We start from the raw sequence: 23115 nt of genomic DNA, 5'->3' as shown, positions 1-23115 counted from the left end.
GAACCTGCCCAAATCCTTCCACATGCCCTGCCACCCAGGGAATGCTGCCTCAGGGCGCATTTCAGTATTGCCTCACCCAAACCCTTCTCTTACACCACGATGACACCGGATTCCACCAACGCACAACACACCACCACTGTTGGTTAGTACTGTTAACAGCTCACATAGGCGCGAACAAGAACCTCTGGAACCTGCACAGTCATCCACATGAGTCCCAAGTAGGGAGAGGGAGATGAGTTCCCTCATCCCCTTATGGAGATGAGACAGCTCCCACGGAACAGCAAGGCCATCAACGCCAGGGACAAAGCCCAGAGCCATTGTTTGTACTAATGTGTTCCCAAGTTCAGCAAAATAAAGAGATAAGCAGTGCAGCCAACACACTCCATGACTCACACAGGAGCTTCCCACTTAGTAGCTGCTGTAGCTGTAGCACACTGGAAACAAAGCTGCCCTTGTCTCGTGCCTCACATCGGTGCCAAAAAGGACCGTGGAGGGTTGACCTTGTCTGGACATCAGGAGCCCACCAAGCTGCTCTATCAGTCCCCTTCTCAGCAGGATAGGGTAGGGGGAGAAAATAAAAAGGAAAAAATCCCACATTGGCCAAGACAAAAGGTATTTTAATAAAGTGGATTAAATAAAGATTTACTCTTTACCATCAGCTGGCGATGTCTGGCCACTTCCTGGGATGGAGGGCTTCAAGCGCACAGTGGTTGCTCTAGAAGACAAATGTAATAACAAATGCTTTCCCCCTCCTCCTAACTTTTTTTGCAGAGCAGAGTGAGGGGGGAATGTTGGACAGACAGTGCTGATGCTGTGGGAGCACCGCTCTGCAGCAGCCAAAACACTGGTGTGTCACCAGCCCCTTTGTAGGTACCAATGCCCAGCCCAGCACCGCGGGGCTGCTGTGGGGAATGAGCTCCATCTCAGCCAGACCCTGTGCACACTTCTAGGTTTTCTTCTATCTGGTCACTAAGCCTCCTGCTGCCTGTAGCAGCTCTGCAAGCAACCAGCTGTACACCCCAGGGACCAGCAAAATGCTCCTGCACAGCAGAGAGCTCCTTTCAGCTTGAGGACAAAGAGCAAATTGTCCTAACAACAGCAGCTGCCTGTCAGAGAGGTTTATTATTCCAGGGTATTGAAGGATCTCACACTTTGAATGAAAAGAAATGGAAGCTGTTTGCTCTGTAGCTCACTATCTTTCTCGTGCATCTGACATTTCAACAAAAAGAATATTTTTTATTGCAGACTGAATCAAACATTAAGGGTGACCTACTGAACAGAACATAACAAGGGTTTGCTTTTCCCCTGCCTTTTAGGGAATGGATTCCAAAGCCCAATGGATCTGATAAGAGTATTTTTTTGCCTGAACACTCCCCCTGGAGCAGGGCAATCGCTCACTGTACGGGCACTGCAGGAGGGGGAGCTGTGGGTGCAGAAAGGCAAAAAATGCTGTCCAGCTGGGTACTCATTTTTACTGTAAGGATATGGAAGGCAAGGGGGGAACCTCACGTTGCTGGAGGATTAACTAGGAGCGGTGTTCACACAGCAGCTGAACAGAAACAGCAGGTGTTCAGAAACCAGCTTAGTCGCTGCCACATGGAAAGGAGGGGTTTGTGCTTTATACAGGGAACTCACAAAAATGTCATTTGGTCATTTGGAGCCTTGATTTAGGAGATCTGATCTCTCTGGGTGCTGAACACAGTGCAACAGACTGAAATGGGGACAAGATCCAGTAGTTCATTTAATATGGGCCTTCATTGCAGAATAATGATGGAGCACAGCTTGTGCTTGAGAATGGGGGTGTGGAGAGAAATCAATATCACTACTTTTTACATACTTGGGGGAAATAAAAATTATGAGGAGGTTAGACTCACCACAGGATTTCTGCTGACTTGGACAGGATCAGGGTATCAGGTCACATTTTCTGTCTCAGCAGGTGGATGTGTTGTGGTCAAAGGCATTGGGATTTCTACCTAAGGGAGAAGCACAAAACAACAGATACCAGTGAAACTGGTTTAATATGATTTTTTCTTGGACAACAGTCAGTTGGGCACTGCTAGGTCATTGGTCACTCACCTAACAAGCTGAATGTATGGTACAGCAGCACTCCGGGTATTCCTTGGTTCTGAAGCTGCTGCTCTGCATGCAGAGAGATCCATCAGGACCCAGGACATCGAGTGCTTGGGCAGTGGGGTGTGTCATAACTTTGTACAGACTCAAGTGCAATTGCATACATTCATTGCATAGTTTGCCTTAGGACCGTGTGTAATTCCTGTGGTTTGATGTTTATCTTTGATGTAATCATTGTCCAAACTTCATCTACTACTACATTTTATAGAGCTGTCCATTTTCCCTTTTCTTTTTTCTTTAAAAATATTTGTTAACTTTCATCAACTCAAAGCTACAGTGGAGGAGATAAGTCTGTACTGGAATGCTTACAAGATCTTGTAATAAAGAATTTGCTTCTAGGAGTTGTGTCACTACAAATGGATTTTTCTACTTCCCCTGCACTGCAAACTACCAGAAAAGTTTCATCTTCTCAAGCTGTGTCACGACCGTCCTGTTAAGCCCCCAGCCTCAGCCCCTGCCATAAAAAGCATGTGATAACCAAAGCTTTGCCTACAAAGACATTCTCCCAGTGATAACCAGTGTAAAGTACCTTCTGTCTCTGGGCTCTGCCGCATCAGGGTGACATGTTCTAACTTGCTATTTTTGTCTGCCTGGGCGGCTGTCACGGTGAGCAATGTCATCCTGTGACACAGCACAAAGAAACAAATTGGGCCTCCTCAGGAAAAGAACGTATTTTTGCTTCTGCATGAATTCAAGACTTTTCTGTTACACTTTAAGAAATTTTAAGGAGAAAATAAGAGCCAAGGGTTTTTACCTCATCTGCAGAAGTAGCCCTGAGATCACTAGTATTTTAATTAGTACAGATTTTTCCAGCTGGGCTCAAACCTATTTTACTCTCTCTCCCTTGAAATAAGCAGCCTTGACTTCACTGAAGTCTTAGCAGCTTCCTATAGCTAAGCCCCAGTCCTCCCTTTCAGGACCAAAGTGAGTCTTTTTTTTCACTGAGCTAATCTCAGGGTCTTTTTTGTTATCCTTTGCGGCCAATCCACGTCTCAGCTCAGTTTGGAGCTGATCAGCTCTTAGATACATGCACATATCCCGTGGTGGTATCGTAATCACTGCTCAGATGGGTGAATTTTGAGAGCTTGGGTAGCTCATCGGGAAACCCGCTGGGCAGCTCTGCCCTTCCACAGCAGTTGGGAAATGGCTCCCAGGTTACTCTGCAGTCGGAGCATTTGTCCTGTAACGAGCATCCCTGTGACCTGCTGCTTTGTCTGCAGGAGAGGAGAGCGGCTGGATCCCAGCAGCATCACTGTGGTTCCCCATCCAGCTTCATCAAGATGGTCTGGGGAGATTAGCCGAGCCTTAAGAGCGGCAGTCCGTGCTGTCACACGGCAGAAGCTGGCCCCTGGGAAGGGCTGGAAGCTCTTCCCGGAGCTTGTGTCAACACCACCCCCTCGCAGCTCACCTGCACGGGGCGGGGGTCGTGGCTGATGGCACAGAGCTTTCGTCACTGCTGTCGGGCAAGAGCCTTGCCACACACACCCCCGATACCTCAATATTTACAGTAGAAACTTACTCTTGCCCAGAGGTTGTCTCTGCTCTCGCACAGCTCTGCCCAGCAGAGCAGAGCTGGCGGCAGAGGCTGCAGACGCTGCGGTGGCACTGGGAGTGGGGAGGGAGCTGCCCCTCCTCCCGGGAGGAGGTGCTGGTGGATCAGCTGAAGGCCCAGCTGGATTTGGGCTACCACCGGCCCTCAGCAGCCTGGGTTTACCCTTTACTTATTTAACGTGGGTGTTACTTTTTTTTTTGGTCATTCCCCTCCACGACTTCACAGCTTTCCCTCTATGTTCCCACTTAAAAAAAAAAAACTTGTCACATCTCCTGCTGGCCTGCCCACCTCACAGCATGGAGGCCCTCGGCTGGGGCAGTGTGCCAGGGGCCATGGCACACTCTTGAGCAGGCATGATTGTATTTAGGTTCATCTGTGGCCACGTTCAAGTTTTGGTCCTGTTTCTTGCCCTTTTTTGGGGCCAGCCACACACTGTGCAGTGTCACTCAATTCCCTCAGGAGCAGGGCAGGATTTGGCTCCCAGCACATCATCACTCCTGCTTCTGCTCTTGCATACCCCATCCTCTCTGCGTGGTGTGGCACACTGACCTCACCAGTGAATCAAATCCACGTCCTGACGTGGAGACAGACGTGTCCCACTGCCAGTAATTCTTTAAAAACACAAATGCATTTTCTATAGCACACAACACTTGAGCTTAGAAAAGCAGCTCCAGACCTCACCTTTCTGATTTGTCAGAGTTATTGCAACTGTCATGAAAATCAATTTGGTCACAGCAAATTGGCCACAAATTGGGTTTTGCCTGCTAAATTGAAGGCTTGGCCCTGGGCAGTGCTTCTGCCTGGTGGGAGCTGTGGTAGAGCCAGAGTTAAAGGCTGGTGCACTGACCATGAGCTGCCCATCACTCACCCACTGCCTTGTTTCACTCCAAAACTGGCTGCTGGCCCAGCTGACGCCTGTTGGGATTTTACAGTTCCAACATGGATATTACAGCTGTCACAAATTCCCAGAGCACCATTCTTCCTTCTGCCAGACCCAGGTTTAGTGCAGGAAGCTCTCAAAAGGCTATGGCTTTCCTTTTGTTTGGACAGAAAGGAGCCAAATTAACTCTCCCAACACCCGATTTGCAAATGGGACTCCAAGCTGCACTATCTTAATGTTGACACAATTCTGTGCTCCACAGGGCAGGGCTGGGACTGCACTTTCCCAGTCAAAAGGTCCATCAGGACTGTGGCCCCTGCCCTATGCTTATTCCTGGCACCTCCACTCTCCATCATGCCTGGGGCGTGCCAGTGCTTCCCATGCTTTGGCCACGCCACTCAGTCTATGGCTTCACAACCTGTTCAGGAAACAAAAAGGGCAATTTTTTTGTTGTTGTTTCACCAAGGCAGGCTCTCCAGAGGCCTGTGGAAGGGAGGTTTCGAACACACCACAGGCTGGCAGAGGCTGAGAGGAGTAGGTGCAGAGGTCCATATTGGGGTGCAGAGGGCAAGGACTGCAAAACTACCTCATGGGACTGGATCACCTTCCCACAGTGGAGCCCTGCCCTCCATCACATGACAAACTGTGGAGATGAGGCACTGCCATGCACTCTGCAGGCAGGATGGGACACTGACAGCAAGTTCTCTGTGTCATTCAAAAGGCTGCACCAAGTTAAGCCCATGTCAAGTGCCTTAACATGGCACAGGCCAAAGAAGGCCAAATAATTTTTTCCCAGGGAAAACGAGGTTGAAATTCTCCGTATACTAAATGATGTGGCTGCATGGCCCAGCCTGGAGCTACTGTTAGTAGGGTATCTCTCCCCAAAAAGAGTGGGAGGTGATGCCAGACCCTACAACCCCCAGTCAGCATGGTTACCTGGCTCAGAATGCTTCGGTGAGGTTCATCCATGACCTGCTCCATGACAGCAGAATGCTGGGCTGCAGCTGTCAGTGTCTGCAGCCACGCTGAGAATCACAGTAACTCCCCCATAACTGTTAGAGAGAAAGCATTTTTTTCAGTGTATGAAAAGACTGAAAATGTGGAAATGCCTTGAACCTATGAAAAGGGGACATTATTAATCCCATATAACCAAGACATGGCTTAGGAAGGGCCATGAAAATGGCTTCTATAACTACTGCTCAAGAGCACACCGAAATATAACTAAAAAAACCCAAGAGTTCACAGGAGTCCATGTGAAACACAGTACACACAGACAGTTAAGTTCATTGGTAGATGTTCCTTCTTTTTTTACATCTAAAGAAATCACTTGCCGTCAAATTCCAAGAATGCACTGTCAGGTCTGGTGCCCGTCAGCCAAGGAACATGGCAGGCCCAAACACATTAAAACCCAGTTTTTAGTTGGAGATGAACTGGTGGCCACCAGTGCTGGCACATAATTAACTGCCAACGTGAAACCTCACATTCTTTAGCATTACCAGCTTAGAAAAAGGTATAAAAATGGATTGAAGAATTAGTAAAATGCTTCAACATTTGGGGATCTTAGGCTGTTTCTCACCAGACAAGGTCAAGTTCTGCTCTAGTAGTCGTTCTCTCCTTGAGGAAGATGATCTAAACTGGATTTTGATACGACCTCTTTTTTTCCACTGTCCTTATCCCAGCATGACAGATAATTATTCTGTCTGCTTTCTCTATATTGGCAGAGCTTATTGTTGTCAAATTCTTAATTCACACTCTACAGTGACACAAAGCAAAAAAGAATAAACTAAGACATTATTTCATGCTGCATCATTATGGATGGCCATACCCACATTCAGAAAGCAAAACTGTAACAAGCAATAGAAATTTACTCCTCGTGATAATACAGAAACATGTTACTCATTAGTTACCACTCCCGTGTTAAAAATGTTTATTCAGCTGCAAATGTTGCATCTTTCCAACAAATGCAAAACAGCTTTTTGGTGGTAAATAGCAGGTATTTATTTGAAATGAAAAAAAAATACTTCAGTACCTGAACTATTGCATTTAATCATGTATTGTTGTAATTGTGTTACTCTACCTTTTTGCATTGGAGACAAATATACAATGAACATTCAGATATCACAGATTGCACACTAGATAGTAAATCGTCAGGCCTTTTACGTAACCACCAAAAAACAGATATTGGATTCTGCAATATAGTACAAAATTCCACACTCCAGTCTTAGCCAGTTATCTTCAATTTACTCCTGATGCTGTACAAATAAATGGCCATTTAACTAGGGCTTACAAGTTAATAACAGGACAAAAAAAATATACATTGCACTGACACAAAAAGTCAGCTGTGTTAATAGTCATGCAACAAGTAACCAAACTTGCTGAAATTAAAAATACTTTCTAAAAACAGTTTTAACTGCATAAGTATTTTATACACAGTTCATTTACTGAAACAAAAGGAGTCTTTAAATGATACAAAGCAAATATAAGTTTCTACCAATTTTATACATAAGAAAGTGCAAAATAACTTATCTAAAGTGTTTTGCTATTGAACTGATGAATGTTGGCTGGAGGCAGCCAACCCCCTCTCAAAAGCATGACATTACAGTTGCACACTACATACGAATGTTAAGAGTACATGGATAAGTTTACTACAAAGAACAAGGCAGGAGAAGACATGTGAGGTACTTGCAGAGAATATAGTCTACTAATGTTAGTGTACATGAGTATATTTTCGCTCAACAGATTTTTACATGGAAAACAAAGCAAGTATTTGCCTTAGAAGCTCGAATGAAATGGAAAAAACCCCCACTCCCACGTGAACACAACAGTTGCCCACAGCACCAGCTGCCAGAGGAAATACGAGCAGGTGTGTTTTTTCCCTCCACCTCCAGCAAGAAAGAATGTGGTTTTTTGGAACAGCGCAACTGAAGAATTAGGTAAGAGGGCTGTGCTGGTTTGTTTGCAAAATGTAAACTGGGACTAACCTCTACACCAAGGAAATCGTAAAGAATAATTAATTTTTTTTTTTTAGTATGCTGCCGAACATCAAAGGTGTACAACACCACCCGTGCTGGATGCAGTCGACGGCCTACCTCTGCACTGCTGGCCCCCTGTCCCTGTGAGCCTGCATTAGCACTACATGCCAACTGCTTGCTTTTAGTGTTAAGATTGTATCAGTGTTACTGCCATAACCTTGTTTTTATTAGGGTTTAATTATGTGGCTGTACAAGTTCCAGTCCACAGAAAAGAAGACGTCCTTAAATTTGGGGTTGATTTGAAATCTGGAGGCAAGGGGAGGAAAAGCTCTGTGGACTCAAAGGCATTTAGGAGTTGTTGAAACAGCCTTTTGCTCAAACGGAAAACATTAAGGCCACTAGCCTGTCTTCTGAACTATGCTGGTTTTGCATCATTTTGGGAAGGGTGAAGGCAACGTTAGAGAGAACAGCTGAACACAGAAATTCCAGTGCTCTGCACATGCTTACCAAGGACCTTTTCCTGTTTTTAGGGTCAAATCTGTAGGGTAGCCAGGCAGTGTGGCTACCTGACCGTCACTCTTTGGATCCAAAATTTGGGTCAGCTAAGCTCAACAAACCTGCATTTACTCAACAGTGTGCAAGGGCTCTAGAGAAGCCTTTCTGTTCATTTGGGGACCTAGTATACATACCAAAACAGGAATATATCTCATTTTACAGACCAGCACATACATAATAAACAAACAAGTATCAAAATACCTATTTAACCTTCAGTGCATTAACATGTGATACCAGGGTAAATAGTAAGTGGTCAGAATTAACAAATTATTCACTGCTAAAAGTTCAAATCAAGAGAAGACAGGTGTGCCCCCACGGTGTCAAGGACCTTCTCGGAAGGAGCTCACACCAGCACAGAGGGCATTTTTGATGGTGCGATTCTGATAACAGCAACAGTTTTAATTATTTGCCATCCCAGGGCCAGAGTCTGCCCAACTCATTCCAAGTGAAGTTGTGAGTGATGGCACTCACTGAAGTAGTAACAGAGCAAACACGAGGCCACCTGTCTTCTGTTGGTCTAGGCCATATCCCTACTGCTATTTTAAAAGAATCCATTGTGAATATACCTAGATCAGTCTGTCACCCATTTACAAAATATATACACATATGTTAAAAACCAAAACGTAACCAAAACACCAGCCTGCCCGCTGCCCTCCCTCTCCGCCCTCACCCAACCAAAAACCCACTGGCAAGACCTCATGCAGAAATTAAGTCCACATCCATGGGCCTATCCAATGTACGTGTTCCAATCCCAGTGGATATCGGTGTCTCTACTTCATCCCACATGTAGTGCAAAATAAATGACATAGTAGTAAAAAAATACTGCAATTAAATTCATATTGGAACTTAAAAACCATAATGGAAATCTACTGCTGTCCTCAAGTTGATGCCATGTGCTGAAAGACAAAGAGAGCTCCGAGAAGCATTTCTGACATGACTAAATATCACCCTGTTTTAGAGCAATGCCTATTGTTCCAAAAGGCTTTTTTTGCAAACAAGCTACAGGACAACAGCGGTTAAGTTTTATGCACAAGGAATTCATTCTGTACCTATCTGCAAGCCAATTGCTATTGACTAAAGAAGATAAAAGCTGGTTCTTGCACTGCATGAATCAGCTGCTAACAAACAGTAAGTAATTAATAAAACTGCAGCTCTGACATATGTATAAAAGAGGCCTTATTAAATATGAACAACACTGAGGTGGTAAATAGTTTGGTATAAAATGCAACACAAGTGTACAATTTAGTTCCTGGTTATCTTACAGCTAGAATAAAATACTCCAAATTCCTATTCTCAAAAATGTTTTGGTTTTTTTTTTTTTTTTTGAAAAAATCCATGTAATTCTATGAATAGCCTCACTTAAATTAAGATACTGTGGGCAACTGAAAGAACAAACATGCACAGACTGAATTTTTAACAGAAATACACATAATGCCTTCGAGTTTTCTGGTTTCTTTTTTTTTTTTTAAACATTCGTATTTAAATTGATAGATGAGATAAAGATGCCACACAAAGTACAGTGGTTAATCTGAAGTCCCATGTAACAGGCAGTTAAGTTCATATTTAGATAAAAAGGCCATTATACCTATTTACAATATACACAGTTGCTTGCGAAGAAGGCAGATTTACAACTATCTTCTAAAAAGCCTTCCCCTCCCCCTCCCCCCGATTAAGATGACTAGCTCTACAAAAACAAGACAAGAAGGGGTGTTTAGGATAAGTGAGGATTTTCTCCATAGCCACGTCACACAGGTTTAGGGGTTGACAGTTCTGTTGGATTTGCGGTTACTAATCATGTCTTCCTGGGCCTTGCTCTTCATTTTGCTGTCAGCCTCGTTTACCTTCTGTCAACACAAACCAACTCAATGATCCCTTTTTACTTTTAGTGCTTAAAACGCAGTATAAACGTAAGTGTAAACAGACAATATTCTAATCCCTTCCGATCACTGCACGGTACTCTCACTAGTCCCTGGAGTGACAGCGGGGCTGGATGAGGTCTCCGTTTGCCAGGACCCCATCAATTTCTGGGCCCCTCCTCTGAACCCCGCTCGTGCTGCAGGTTGTAGAAGCAGTTCTGGCACACTCTGACTGGTGAGGAAATTTTCAGCCGTTTGATTTCAGACTGGAACCTGCTGCACCTGGAGAGAAAAAAATAAAGCATTGCTTAACACAGGTCCCCTCCATTTCCATGCATTTTCTATCCAGCTGTGTAAACTGTCATCATGACTTCAAACACCAGAAAACTGTGCAACCTTATCTTGACATGGAAATGCAATGCAACGTGTCAGAAGCAGAATTTAACTCATATGATCGCCACAGAATCAGTGCAGTGACTCTGAGTGACGGTTAGAAACAGCTGTTGTCACCAGTTTAGACTCAACGTAGAGCTACAGAGATGAAACTATAAATACCCTCCCTGACCCAGTGGACCAGAAAGGAGACTTCCACTTCAGTTCGTGGATAAGAGGAGCTCACATACAGCCTCCATGTCATAAATCTTCCTGTCTGAGGCTGCCTTCCAGTGGCTCCTAAATCAGCATCCTTACAGTCCTGCACACAGTTTAAGTCGGTAAAGGAAACCTCAATCTTTTGCCAGAGTTCTGTGGTGTGCAACAGCTTTACCCAGCCTAAAATTCTGTATGGAAAAGAGCCCAAAGGAGACTGTTGGCTGGCTTACTTCTGGCAGAAGAGCTGTCCACAGTTCCTGCAATGGTGACGCCTCTCAGTGAGTGAGAACCGCACGGTGCAGCCCGAGCAGCTGTCTCCCCCCTCATCCTTCACCCAGTGGTCAGCTGCGGATCGACCCGGCTGATCGCTTACAGACCAGCTGAACACCCTGCCCCGGCCATCCCCAATAAGAATCCTGCTGTGATCCCTGCAAGAAAAAAGCAAAAGCATTCCTGCAACAACTCTGGCACAGTAACACGCAGGCACCGATGGCCGTTTGTACATGTCAGAGAAGGTATGATGTTAAACTGTTGCATAGTAACTCACATGCCAATTAGCCTGGTCTGACTGAGAAATAGAGCTACAACACTCTATGTAACATAATACAGCTGAATAAATCTACTTATTTCAGTGTTTTAATCTCAGTTCTTGAAGAAGGCTGCCCCAAACAGAAGGGCCACAAAACAGCACTGTGCAAAGAGCAACGGCTGGTTGGTACCACTTGATCCCTGTATGGGCTATTCACCTAAGAGTTGGACTTGATGATCCTTGTGCATCCCTTCCAACTCAGAATAGTCTGTGATTCTGACACTTCCTGCTGACAACACCCAAAAATGTTTTAAGCAATTGTTTGTGAGCTACTCACTTGGAGATGCCGAGTGCAGTGATTTCTGCTGGGTGTGCGTTGTCTTTGCGATCGAATGCCGTGTGCATAGTTAGTTTGCTTCTAAACACCAACTGGCGCTCCCATCTGTATCCTAGAAATGAGTGGGAAGGAGGAAGGGATAAAGCAAACTTGCTGGTTCTCATTTTTGTTCCCTCCTCCCCCAACACTTCTACAAGCAACTCTGCAGAAAGAAAAAATGTCCCGCTGGAGATCACCCTCTATGGCTCAAGTTTCACTCTGGGAAAACACAGTTTTCCACTGCTCTCCAATGCATGTATGCATGGAGAGGATACACAACAATGCACAAACCCTCCAGTTTCTCTGAGTCCACTTGGGAGTTGCAGAGAATGGGGACATAGTGATGCCCTGTACCACAGCTGGACAGGACTGGCATAGCCTCACTTTTTTTTTTTTTAATTTATTTTAACCATTGTATTGTCCAACTGTAATTAATTTTCTTCATAAAAGGTCATATGATGCTGCGTTTTGTGTATGTGACTACAGCAGTTTTGATGACATTCCAGTGCTTTGCCTATTTTTCAGTAGTACTTGCAGAGTGTCTTTTCCCCCACCTTGCAGCCTATTCCCTGTCAGGAGTTTGGAGGTGTGCAGTAAGCTGGGAGGGGGCACAAGGTGTACAGCTGAATCAAACCAACCTAAGGGATATTCCACACTGTATAACATTACACTAGGGAATAAAACCGAGGAGCATGCCCAATTATTTTTACCTGGTTTAAGCTTGCTGTAGTGCCTTGCTTCAGCATAGCTGGGGTGTGGGTGGTTAACCTGAGCATGGGGATGCATTTTTGCTTGTCCCTCAGAATAATTCACAAAGATAAAACCATCTTTCTCATCCAAGCTGAGCTGGTCTGACCAACGCCTGGAGTCATCGGAGCCGCTGTCTGCTGACCACGCTGCTGCTGCTCTGTTGGATGATGACCTAGGCCTGTGGCTGGTGCTGCCTGGTTGACTCTGGCTCTCCGGCAGTTTTGTGTCCTGGCCTATGCATGGATCATCTGCCTCGGAGTCACTGCTGTCCTCTTCGTGGGCTTCCTGCCCTGGATTCACACAACAAGAGAGATGTTGATAGCAAGGTTGCCATGGCCTGTGCTTTTGCCTTATTCAGATACTGCCACTGCCCACAACCCAGCGGGTACCACCACTGCATGGCGAGAGGGAAACAGCATGCAGGCATCTCAAAGCCTTTGCAGAGATTCAGCTCCTGCCAGGAATCCCACTATTCATCTCTTTTGCACTGGTCTGTCAGAAAACAACACTCCTTAGCTGAAGCTATTTCCTGCAACAGTCCATCTGAGGTAGGCTATGACAGACACAACGAGCGAAACCTTCAAAAATGCTCAAGTCAGCAAAACCTTTCAGCAAAACTTACACAAGCAAAGTCAGCTATGCTGAAACTGTCTGACTGAAAAATATGGTGCAGATTTGTTAATAGAAAAAAGCAATTACCAAAGACATTTATACTCCCACTGACACAGAAAAAGAAAGTTGCATTTATATAATGATTACTAAAGAGTATCATGAGATCCAGATCCAAATCCAAACCATATCTTCAACATGAAGAGGGCAAGAGGAAAACGAGATGGCAAACAATCAGCAAGCACAGACCAAAATCTTCCAACAGGGGAAAATTATATCCTTGCTTGCCTAAACAGCATGCTGTTCCATCAGTAGATGTTTTTAACTCTGTTGTTATGCTACAATTCCCTTCCAGACTAAAAGAATATGTAGTTTTTTGACAATCGTAGCATCTACTGGGTTCACTGATAGTAGAAATAACCACACAGAGAAAAGTTCCATCTTCAGGAAAAAAGCTATGATGGGTAACACTTTTTCTTACAGCAACATGAAACTACCTTGGGCAAGGTGGTGAACAAAACTCAGATACTCTACTTATTGTGCCTACTGTCTTCTAAGACAAAAACTCCATCATCCATTCTGCACTCAGTAACCACAGGATTTCACCTACATATAGCAAAGATCAGATAAAAGGCAAATACAAAACATACCTATTTGTGCTTCCTGACAATCCTCTGGCATTTCCAGCATCTCTACAGGCTCTGGAGCTGGTGTTTCTGGTACTTGCAAAAATTCCATCCGCCAGAACTGGAGGGACAAGGGATAGGCAAAGTGGCACTTTACTGAACTCTTGTCTTTCTTCTGAGCTACTTATAGAGTTAAAATGGGTGAGTAGAACTGTATATTTGCACTGGTAGCATGCAAGGCAGGTCACATCCCCTTGATTTTGGGGACTAGATACTATAAAAGGACGTGTTCATGCCTGAACCCACTCCACAGAGCCATCTCACCAGCAGACTCTGTTTAAGGCAAGCCCAAGGCTACACACAAAAGTACTGAAAACTGGGTTAGACTCACACTGATCAGAGATGACATTAAGTTTCTCTTTTCTTTCAAGGCAACAAATTGAAATGTCTCAAGCTGTGTAAAACAAAAATGGTGAACAAAAACTACAACCTCCAGGCATGAAAGCTGGTGACTAAAATGTGATCAAAACAGAGCAGGAAGGAAGACGTATGCTACTGACCATTCCTAGTTACCACATCCCAGTGGGTGCATCGAAGGGGAGAAAGAACTGCTCAGGTGAAACACCCAAGTACAGCAGGACTGCTTTTGGTACTGGCCAGGACATTGTGTTGGATAGACATGGCTTCTCTAAATACTGTTACTACTAAGGTGTAAACTTAATTTTCCAAGCGGCGATTCCCGGTACTTACCCGGACAACTCCATCCGAATGCCCCGTTACTATGACGTTCTGGGTATCCCACTCATTCATCTCTGACACAAAGCAGCACATAATTTGCTGGCTTCGGCCAGTGAAAGTGTTGACACTTGCAGTAGGGCTGCCATTAATGCTCCACACGTGGATGTAAGTGCCAGCACAGGATACAATATCTCCCTGCAAAGACAAATAACACCTCTGCATTTCCATACAAGTCTTCAGCAAAAATATAAGCCAGGTTCGATCATAAGCCAAATTCAGCCAAGTTCAGGCTGGCACTTTTCAAGAAGTTTTAGTCAAGTTGAGTTTGGCCACCTGAAGAACCCTTTAGGATTATATGCCTTTTTTTTTAATTATACCTAGAAAATTAGACTTAGTACCAACCTATTTGTTGTATTTACAGGGTACAGTGAGTTGACCAATTCCTTCACTATTCACGGCATAACAATCCAACAGCACATTTTCAATACTTTCCCTTCTCAGTTTCTAAAGACTCTGCTCATGTTGACACCTCTCTTTTTCACAGACATGTACCACCTTAAATTTCATTTGCTTCCTTATTGGGAACAGTCCAAACTAGCGCAGAGAGGAAACAGGAGCTGCAGCACTGGCAACACTACAACCAGACCACTAACAGCTAATAAACTGTGCCTCTTGCTACCCCCTCGGTGCATTACAGCCCCATTTTGTCTTGATTTCAACCACTACATCTGGTCCAGTTGCAACAGGGTCCATCTGGCCCTGCTGACCATGCATGGGAGCTGGACAAATGATGACCTGTAACTCATAGGACCACCAGGCATACAAGCTTTTAGGATGTGTCCATTTTCACTACAACTGGCACTGCAGCTTCACCCAAGGTATCTTCTGCTTCCTTTACATTAAGCTTAAGAGAATTCAGCCAAGGTCACATATCAAAACCTTTTCTTAGCTCCTGTGGCAGGTTTGACAACCCACTCTGAATGTCACACTAGCTATACTGCTTCCAGCACTGTTAATAACCTCTCCCGAGCTCAAGCTACTCTGCATGGAATGAATCCATGTGTAACTCTGGACAAAAGACACAAATTATTTCCTAAACCAGCCAATTAAGTTTTCAGGTGATCTATATGATTTTTGACAAACTAACAGAAGAGCCCTGTTTGTTTTTCCTCGGTTTAACAATTTCCGACTCTTGCTACTGTTCCCACATGGAATGGCATTGAACGGATGGCATTTGGTTCTTACCGTTAATTCATTTATACAGAGAGCTGAAACTGGAGCCCTGTGACCTCGAAGCTGCGTTAGAAAGGAGAGTTTATTCAAATCCCAGATGATGCAGGTGCGATCCCGTGATCCACTCACAATTATGTGATAAGCCAGTGATGCTGTTAAGCATGTGACAGTGTCAGTATGACCCAGTAATGCCTGCAAAACACAAGTCAGGAGGGACAAGCTGAAATCAGGAGAGAGCACAAAAATTGCACATTAAACCCTCTTATCTGGAAGATTCAGATAATGTAACATGAATATTCTATCAGAAGATGCAGCTGCCTTACAAGCACTCAGTTGATAACTATTTTCATAATTGAAAATAATAGACTAATAATTTTTTCCCCATTTAAAAAGTACTTTGTCAAAACAGAATTTCAAGAGTCTAATGGCATAGAGCCTTCCACTGGATAAAAACCATTCTGCAGCAGTAGCCTGTTTATAGGGTCAGAATGTGTTCCAGGCTGCAGCTGAAATTACGTTCTGAAAACAGAAACTAATGGCTCCTTTATAACCTTCTGTTGATGTTTAAGAGAAGATAAAAGAGACAAGAAAGAGCTGCAACCAAAAAGGCAAAGTCAATTGGAAGGAGGAGAAAAATACAAGTGTCTACTCATATTAGGCCCAACTTTTAAATTTTAGGCTTAACTGCAGCATCACTGGCTGAAGTACAGTAAATGGCCTTCAGTATACTACCCTGAAATTTAAGATACAGTGTTTTATCTTGCACTGTTCTGAAGTAAAATACTTTGGAAACACAGCTCTGTACAGTTGTTGGATAGTGAGCAAGGGAAGTTATTAAATAATTCTCTAAATTTCTTAAGTTTGAGTGAAAACTTTTCTCTAAAAAAAAAGTCCTGCTGTTAAGATGCCAACAGGAACAGTAACACTTTACAACCTAACTACCTATAACATACACAGCTGCTAGAATATGTTGATTTAGTTAGGGTTGCATTTTTTTGTTTGTTTGTGGGTGCATTTTGTGATTTTTTGTTTGTTTTTTCCTTAGTAAACACAAAAAACTTACTCTGCACTTAGCTGCAACTGACTTTAAAGCACGGCTGCTTGCTTTAGATTAGAAGTTGCTGTCTTGAATTAATAAAGCAAGAAAAAAAAAACTTCAGGCGATCCTAAAGAAGTATACTCTGCTCCACAAACGTTATTGCCAGAAAGACAAAAGTTTTGCACAGAAATGTAATTTCAACATATATATTTTTAAAGAAAAATTAATTAAAAAACAAATTAAAAAGAGGAAAATTAACATTTAAGGCAGTCTCCTTTCACCATTTTTCCTGACACAGTTTTTAGATGGGGGGTTACCTATAACACTACAATAAAGCAGGTCATTTCACAAAACACACCTGTACAATTTTGATAACATCACTACCAAAAGCTCCTGGTGTTCCACTATCCTTAAATATGATGCAATTTTAAAGACTCATTTTGCCCACTTTCGATGCAGATCTGTACCTCGACTCCTCCCTTCTCCAAAGATCTGCTGGACTCATGGCTTCAAAGGTTACTAAGGGAGAAATAATTACTTTGATCCTGTAACATTAATTTAAATAAAAGGCATTTTTACTGTATTTTACCTGTTTCAGTGTGAGGGCTTTAGCCTTTTCTTTGGAGACACCCATCTCCCACACACACACTGCTGTGCTTGTTCCTCCAGTGATAACAAGTTTGGGGTTGGGGCAAATGGCACACAGTATCTGACCCCATTCTGACAAACATTCATAAACAATCACTGCCTAAAAATAAAGAAAACAAAGAAGAATTACTTGCAGGACCAGTATTTGGCAGGATAAAAAAATAAAAACCTGACTGCCACCTTACATTCATTAAGTCACTAAGATATCACTGCTACCCCTTATGCAGTTTTTCCTCAAACACAAGCAATTCCAGCCTCTGCCGTAAGATGCCTTCTGAGGTAATATGAGATGAATTGTAACTGCATAGATTTAATTCTTTCATGTTTTGCAGACCCAGTAAAAAAATTATTATTAGTTGGTTTATGTTATTCTGCCAGCATTCTGATGAAGAAAACCAGGTAAGGAGCAAAAAAACTTAATGCAGTACAAAATTATTTCATTCACATGTGAAAGAAATTTCCACTATTGGATTTTTTTCCACTGTTGAGTACCAATTACTTTGGTACATTCAGCACCAAAACAGATTTCAGATTACCAACCTTGTCTGACTCATAGGTACCCAGTCTGCAGCTGAGGTCTGCATAGCCCCAAGCAAAGGTTTTATTCCAGGTAGGTGGGATGAGAACCTTATTCTGTTCTACTGCCAGAATGCCTTTATCAGTGCACACGATCTGTCCCACAGGCTCCTTGAGCTCTAAAAAGAAGATGGGGTTATGTTTTAGTGCTGAGAGAGACAAATACCATCTGATCCCAATAAGTACCTGCTGTTCTGCAAAAGCAAGGTCTCTATACCGGCTATTTATACAAATCTTTGTTTCAGCTGCAGTGATGGCAACTTTTGCTCCATTCCTAACAAGTGCAGACCTAAGCACCACCAGCAGTGCCAAGAATACTCTGAGGACCACAGACAGCTCTGATCCTATCTGTGAGGCTGCACAAGGTGTTCCTCAGACAAGATGCCTGTGGTCATTAAAACTGATTGCAACATTTTTGACACATAAAAATAAGTTTTTGGTATTGATTCCAAGACCTTAGACAAGCATTCCCACAAGCTGCTTTCCTGACTACAGCTCGTAGTGTCCTATTTGTTTTTCCCCAAGCTTTGTAAATATAGATTAGTCCTTTCTAATTTCCTGACTTAGAGTCTACACTTAAGCCCTACTGTGCCCCATGTGATAGTACATCCTCTCTTTTTACAGCAGGCAGGCACAGTCAATAACTCAGCTAGGAAAGAAATCACTGTATAGCATTTACCTGCCTCACAGACAATTAACTTTTGCTCAGTATAATGTCAAATATGAAGCCAAAACCCACCTTCTTTTGTCTCAGTGCAGCTACCAACACCACCCTTTCCTGCCAATACTTCTCAGTATTTCTTGGCACTGCAACAAAGAATCCTTTTGCCATGAAAATCACAAAAATCGAGGCTATTGCAGGCCCAGAAGCAACATACTCTGAATGCTGTTTGTTAAACTAAAACTCTATAAATAGGTGCTTGGGCCCCATTTTATCTCTCTATTTAAACAAAGTTATATTAAACTGGTGCTTCCCAAGTACACTTTAAAGTAGCTAAGAACATAATCTTACATCATTAGAGTATTTTAAACTTGTCCTTCTCACAAAACTAGAGGCAGTAGGAATATCAGAACTAAGCAAAAGATGAAAAGGGACTATCTTGCTGAAACTCTGAATGCTTGGGTGACGAAACAGGAATAATTACTGTGGCTTTACAGTTTACCTTTCACTGGAGCAAGAGATGGCCGCAGGTTGTCCAAATGATGGAAGAAAATCTTGTCACCTGTGGAACCAGGAGGCACAGAGGTCCCCACAGCCTCTCCATTCAGTCGACTTCTAACACGCTTTGGTGGGTGTGGTTTTTTGAAGAGCTGAAATTCATCAAGAAACTAATTATCATCAAAAATTACAGGCTTATAAGGGCACAAACTTAAAAAGATCATAAATAAGTCTAATTTACCTCCTAAAAATTCTGCAGGTCAGCAAACATTACTTAACTGCTCTCGTATTCACTAATAACTTATGGCAATCATTTCAAAAAAACTTCAACAAACAATATGAAATTCAGCAAGGAGCAGTTTTTTTTAAAGCTGCTCCCAGTTGCAAAAGCAGCTGAATTAAAGCAAGCAAAAATCCCAAAGCTGATGCATAACGCGGTAAGAAATTCTAACCCATGGTAAATTGAAAGCTAAGTTTCAGCTTTGAAACAAACTGTGTCCCACAAACAGCAGCTCACTCGCTTGGAGGTGGCCAGGCTACCAAAGAACAGAGTAACAGCATGGGTGGGCATGGAATGGGACCCCATATGACAATCATGCACAAGAAAGGCATCTGAGTCCCTGATAATCTTCTGCATAGCTTTTCATTATGAGGGACTGAATTTACATTTTATCGCTTCAGTGACCATTCCAGTGTTAAACAAGGCAATCGTTGCTTCTAATAAGCCATGTTCATCAGTGACACACACTAAGGTTTATCACTTGATAAATTAATAATAAACACCTTAGGTGGTAGATGCTACGTATTACAATATGTAACTGACAAACATAAACATAGAGTGGTATTTTGCAAGATTTCAACAGCTCTTTCACAGAGAGGCTACTACAACACTGAAAGGAGAACTGAAATTCCAGTGCTGAAACTTGTTTTCCTTTGAGCCCCTTGAAATGTGCTACCTGTTTGCCTTTCCAAAGCAGAGGGAACATGCATAAGCCTGAGGTAGCTGAACTATGACAGTGTAGACATGTTTCTACTGCTTGCACCAAGCCCCCGGGTACAAATAACAACACGGCCTGCATGCCACCCCCCTCCCCAAACGATAGCATGCCTCCCATCTGGCTGAGCTACGGGAAGACTGAGAGAGAAGGTCCATTATACAGTGTTTCACATGGACAACAGATCTCAAAACTCTCCAATTCCAGCAACAAAAAAACCCAACCCCTCCTTTGAATGACTTCCTCTTGCTTATTCATTTTGCTCTGCCCCTCAGGCTGTGGCATCTCAGGCCCGTTGCAGAGTCGGTGAGAGCCCTCTTATAAACATAGCATCAGTTCTGCAATGTTTTGCATCACAGACTTTTAAAATGGAAAACCAAACTACAAGGTGCATTACTAGTGTAAGAGATGAGATAAAGATGTAGTCCCCATGTTACATCTCCGTGCAGCAAAGAAGTGAAAAAGGGCAGAGCAGCCATGTCACTGAGACAGCCTGCCCTGGATCCTCTGTGGAAAGTCAGAGGGTAACAGAAAAATTCAACCATCACATAAAAATGTGCTCCAAGAGCACTCACCACCAATAATGACTAGAAGAAGTTCTGAGTTTCCTGAGTTTATTGCAGTTTATTTCCTCATGCAGTTTCTGGTAGATCTCACCACATTTGTATCGAACAGGCATTGGATGATTCAGGCAGATCTTTGGACTCAGCTGCTCTTCCACTGCCCTGCCCTGCCCCACCCCTATCTGTTCATCTGGCTTTAGCTGGGCCATGTCTGATTATCATCACAACCCAGTGATTGGTTATTATGTAAGAGGAGAAAACCCTGCAGCCACTACATAATTAGATTATTGAGAGAGAGCAAGGAAGGAAAAGGAGAAAAGCCACAGAAGACAAATGAACAGTTCTTAGCCTTCCTTCCAAGCTGTGAGAGACAGACAGCTCTCAGTGGGTTGCCACAGGAAATATCCCGTGGCTGTCCTGAAACACTGAGTGCTGAGAGCTGAGTCTAAAGTTTCCAACACATTGTTTGGGTTCCCATGAATTGCTGACTCTAAAGAAGTGCCCAATTAAAAAAAAAAAAGAAAAATAAACACTCAATCTCCTCAAACCTAAAACCCCACAAAGTAAAACTTTAAATTATTAAATGTAATATTAAATATAATCTCTTAAAGAGAACAAAAACTTTAAAGCTTTAAAATGTGTCTATCTATCTCAAGTACAGCTGTCCTACAAGAGTCATATCTTCCTAATTTGAAGTCTTAATTTTTTTTGCAACATATTCTTCAAAAAAAAGATGTGGCCAAGCCCTGTAGAACACCAAGAGAGAGGTGTAAAAAAAGAAAGCATAGTTATTATAGAAATTATTTTATTACAGAATAACCTAAAATACCTAAACACTAGGCTTTACTTTCCACTCCTCCCCTCTAACTTTGCAGCAGGAGCATACTTTTTTTTTTTGATATTGATTTTTGGAGTTGAGCTATAATTCATTTTGCCTTTAAGGATGTAAAGGGGAAAAAAAAGACATTTCTAATCTCACAGGGAAAGCCCAAAGTTAATCATTGCGTCATGTATGACAGAAATGTAAATGATTTCATATCACTGGAAGAACAAGTTTTACTCCTAAAACACCTTCTTGTTCCATAATAATTCATTTCAATTTAAGTGTTAACCGCAAAATAAGAATTCTATAAAGGGTTATACCTGCTTTGGTATCTGTCCAAAGTTATTAATGAATCCTATGGTAGCTGTCTCTTTTAATGGGTCATTGATGTTATATATGTCCACTTGCCCCTCATAGAAGAGATGGTGAAAGACATTTACAGCTTCTACTGCAGCAGGACCTTGCTGTTTATAGCCAAAGATCAAGTCAATCCACTCATGCAGGTGTGCACTCACAAAGTCACATTCCAGAGCCTGAAATTCAAAGGGCATGCATTAAAACTAGACAGACTGGTCACAGGGTTGAGCTTACTACACCTGCCACAAAGAAAAATGCAGAACATATTCTGGCATGTTTTTGTTATGTTTTGATACAGCTTTTCACTGAAGCAAGTCTTGCCTCCTTGAAGCAAGTACTCCCTGGCCAAAAAGGAAGGGGAGGAAACACTGGTTCTACAGACCTTGACAACAATCAGCCATCAACCCTGAACTCACAAACTGGCTGCTGTGACCACACAAATTGAGCTTAGATTAATATGCAGCAGAAGGTCCCAACTGAGGCTTTCTACTGTCATTACTAAAGTGCAAATTACCTCTCGATGAACTCTGATAAATTCACGAGGATCTCCTTTTGCCCACGGAGGGAGTATGACATCACCAAGTTTAGTGCCATTTTGTTTGCAACCTATTAAAAAAACAAAAACAAAAGTTTGGAGAGAAGCACTGAAACTGCACTGCAACAGAAAAGGTGAAAAAATATTATGAAAAAAAATTCAAATTCTAACACCTTTCCTTCATAAAGGAAGCCATTTTGGTCTTTTCTTTAAAATACTATGTTGTTTTTAACTGTCAAGCAATAAAACATGAAAAATTCTGCCTTGGTTGTTCATGCAAGACGGCTTGCAGGAGGAAGAATTCAAATATTCCATGCTAAGTTTTCTGAAGAAGTGTTTCAGCATATGGTCCTCAAAACTAACATTACTCTTGTAGCTAGTGGTGTTGATTAGATTACACATCCTTAGTCTTCACAATGCTGTAATGTACAGTCTGAATTCAAAACTTCTATGTTTCTCTGTTAAGTGCTCTTGGAACATGATTATTTTGTATATTTTTCTATTTAAGTAAATTTCTGCTTTTCTCTTCCTGTCACGGAAAAGATCCACTGCCATGCATGAAAGTTAATGCAAACACCAGCCAGTAAAACAGCCCTCTGTGATCACTGGACAGCCAGAACCTTGTTGTGCCAGTTTAGCTCCCACCTGAGCAGCCAACCCTACTACTGGGAACTGCTACCATAGCAGCTGCCCATTTTGCACACAGAGGAATCAGCACAGCAAGGTTCATTTTCTTATCTTTTGTTTGACTTCATTGTTCCCATTCTGTGAGAAAAACTGAAATAAACATGGTGGTCCCAATTTAAGAGATGGCAATAAGCTGTATTTGGCATCTGCTTAGCATATATATAGCAATGACATGTCAAATGAGTGTGTTTTGAAGAAAATAAAGCCCAGTATGAGACAGTGTAACAGCAAACTGTACTGAGAGACCCTGGTGGAACATCAAAGTACAAACATTCTGTGTCATGGAATGGAATTATTGTTCTACCCATGAGGTTACACATCATAGGAATACAGGCT

At 42.7% G+C, this 23115-nt stretch overlaps 1 protein-coding gene across 8 annotated transcripts in view; it reads right to left on the bottom strand.

The window, feature by feature from the left end:
• Positions 1–6535: 6535 nt before the first annotated feature.
• Positions 6536–23115, bottom strand: part of WDFY3 (WD repeat and FYVE domain containing 3) — a 167971-nt gene continuing 151391 nt past the window's right edge. For all 8 annotated transcript variants that reach the window (XM_027692688.1, XM_027692680.1, XM_027692683.1 and 5 more), the window contains 12 exons: positions 22072–22163; positions 21521–21733; positions 18824–18971; positions 17625–17779; positions 17026–17184; positions 15410–15589; positions 14177–14359; positions 13451–13547; positions 12152–12481; positions 11403–11514; positions 10767–10964; positions 6536–10227 (listed from right to left, as the gene is read on the bottom strand). In XM_027692688.1, the coding sequence (XP_027548489.1) occupies positions 10107–10227; positions 10767–10964; positions 11403–11514; positions 12152–12481; positions 13451–13547; positions 14177–14359; positions 15410–15589; positions 17026–17184; positions 17625–17779; positions 18824–18971; positions 21521–21733; positions 22072–22163 (1988 nt within the window). In that variant the 3' untranslated portion in view covers positions 6536–10106. The remainder of the gene's footprint in view (positions 10228–10766; positions 10965–11402; positions 11515–12151; positions 12482–13450; positions 13548–14176; positions 14360–15409; positions 15590–17025; positions 17185–17624; positions 17780–18823; positions 18972–21520; positions 21734–22071; positions 22164–23115) is intronic.

This window comes from Neopelma chrysocephalum, unplaced genomic scaffold, assembly GCF_003984885.1.
Source record: "Neopelma chrysocephalum unplaced genomic scaffold, ASM398488v2 Primary Assembly neopelma1_88, whole genome shotgun sequence".
Lineage (NCBI taxonomy): Eukaryota > Metazoa > Chordata > Aves > Passeriformes > Pipridae > Neopelma > Neopelma chrysocephalum.
This window is presented reverse-complemented; position numbering and strand designations above follow the sequence as displayed.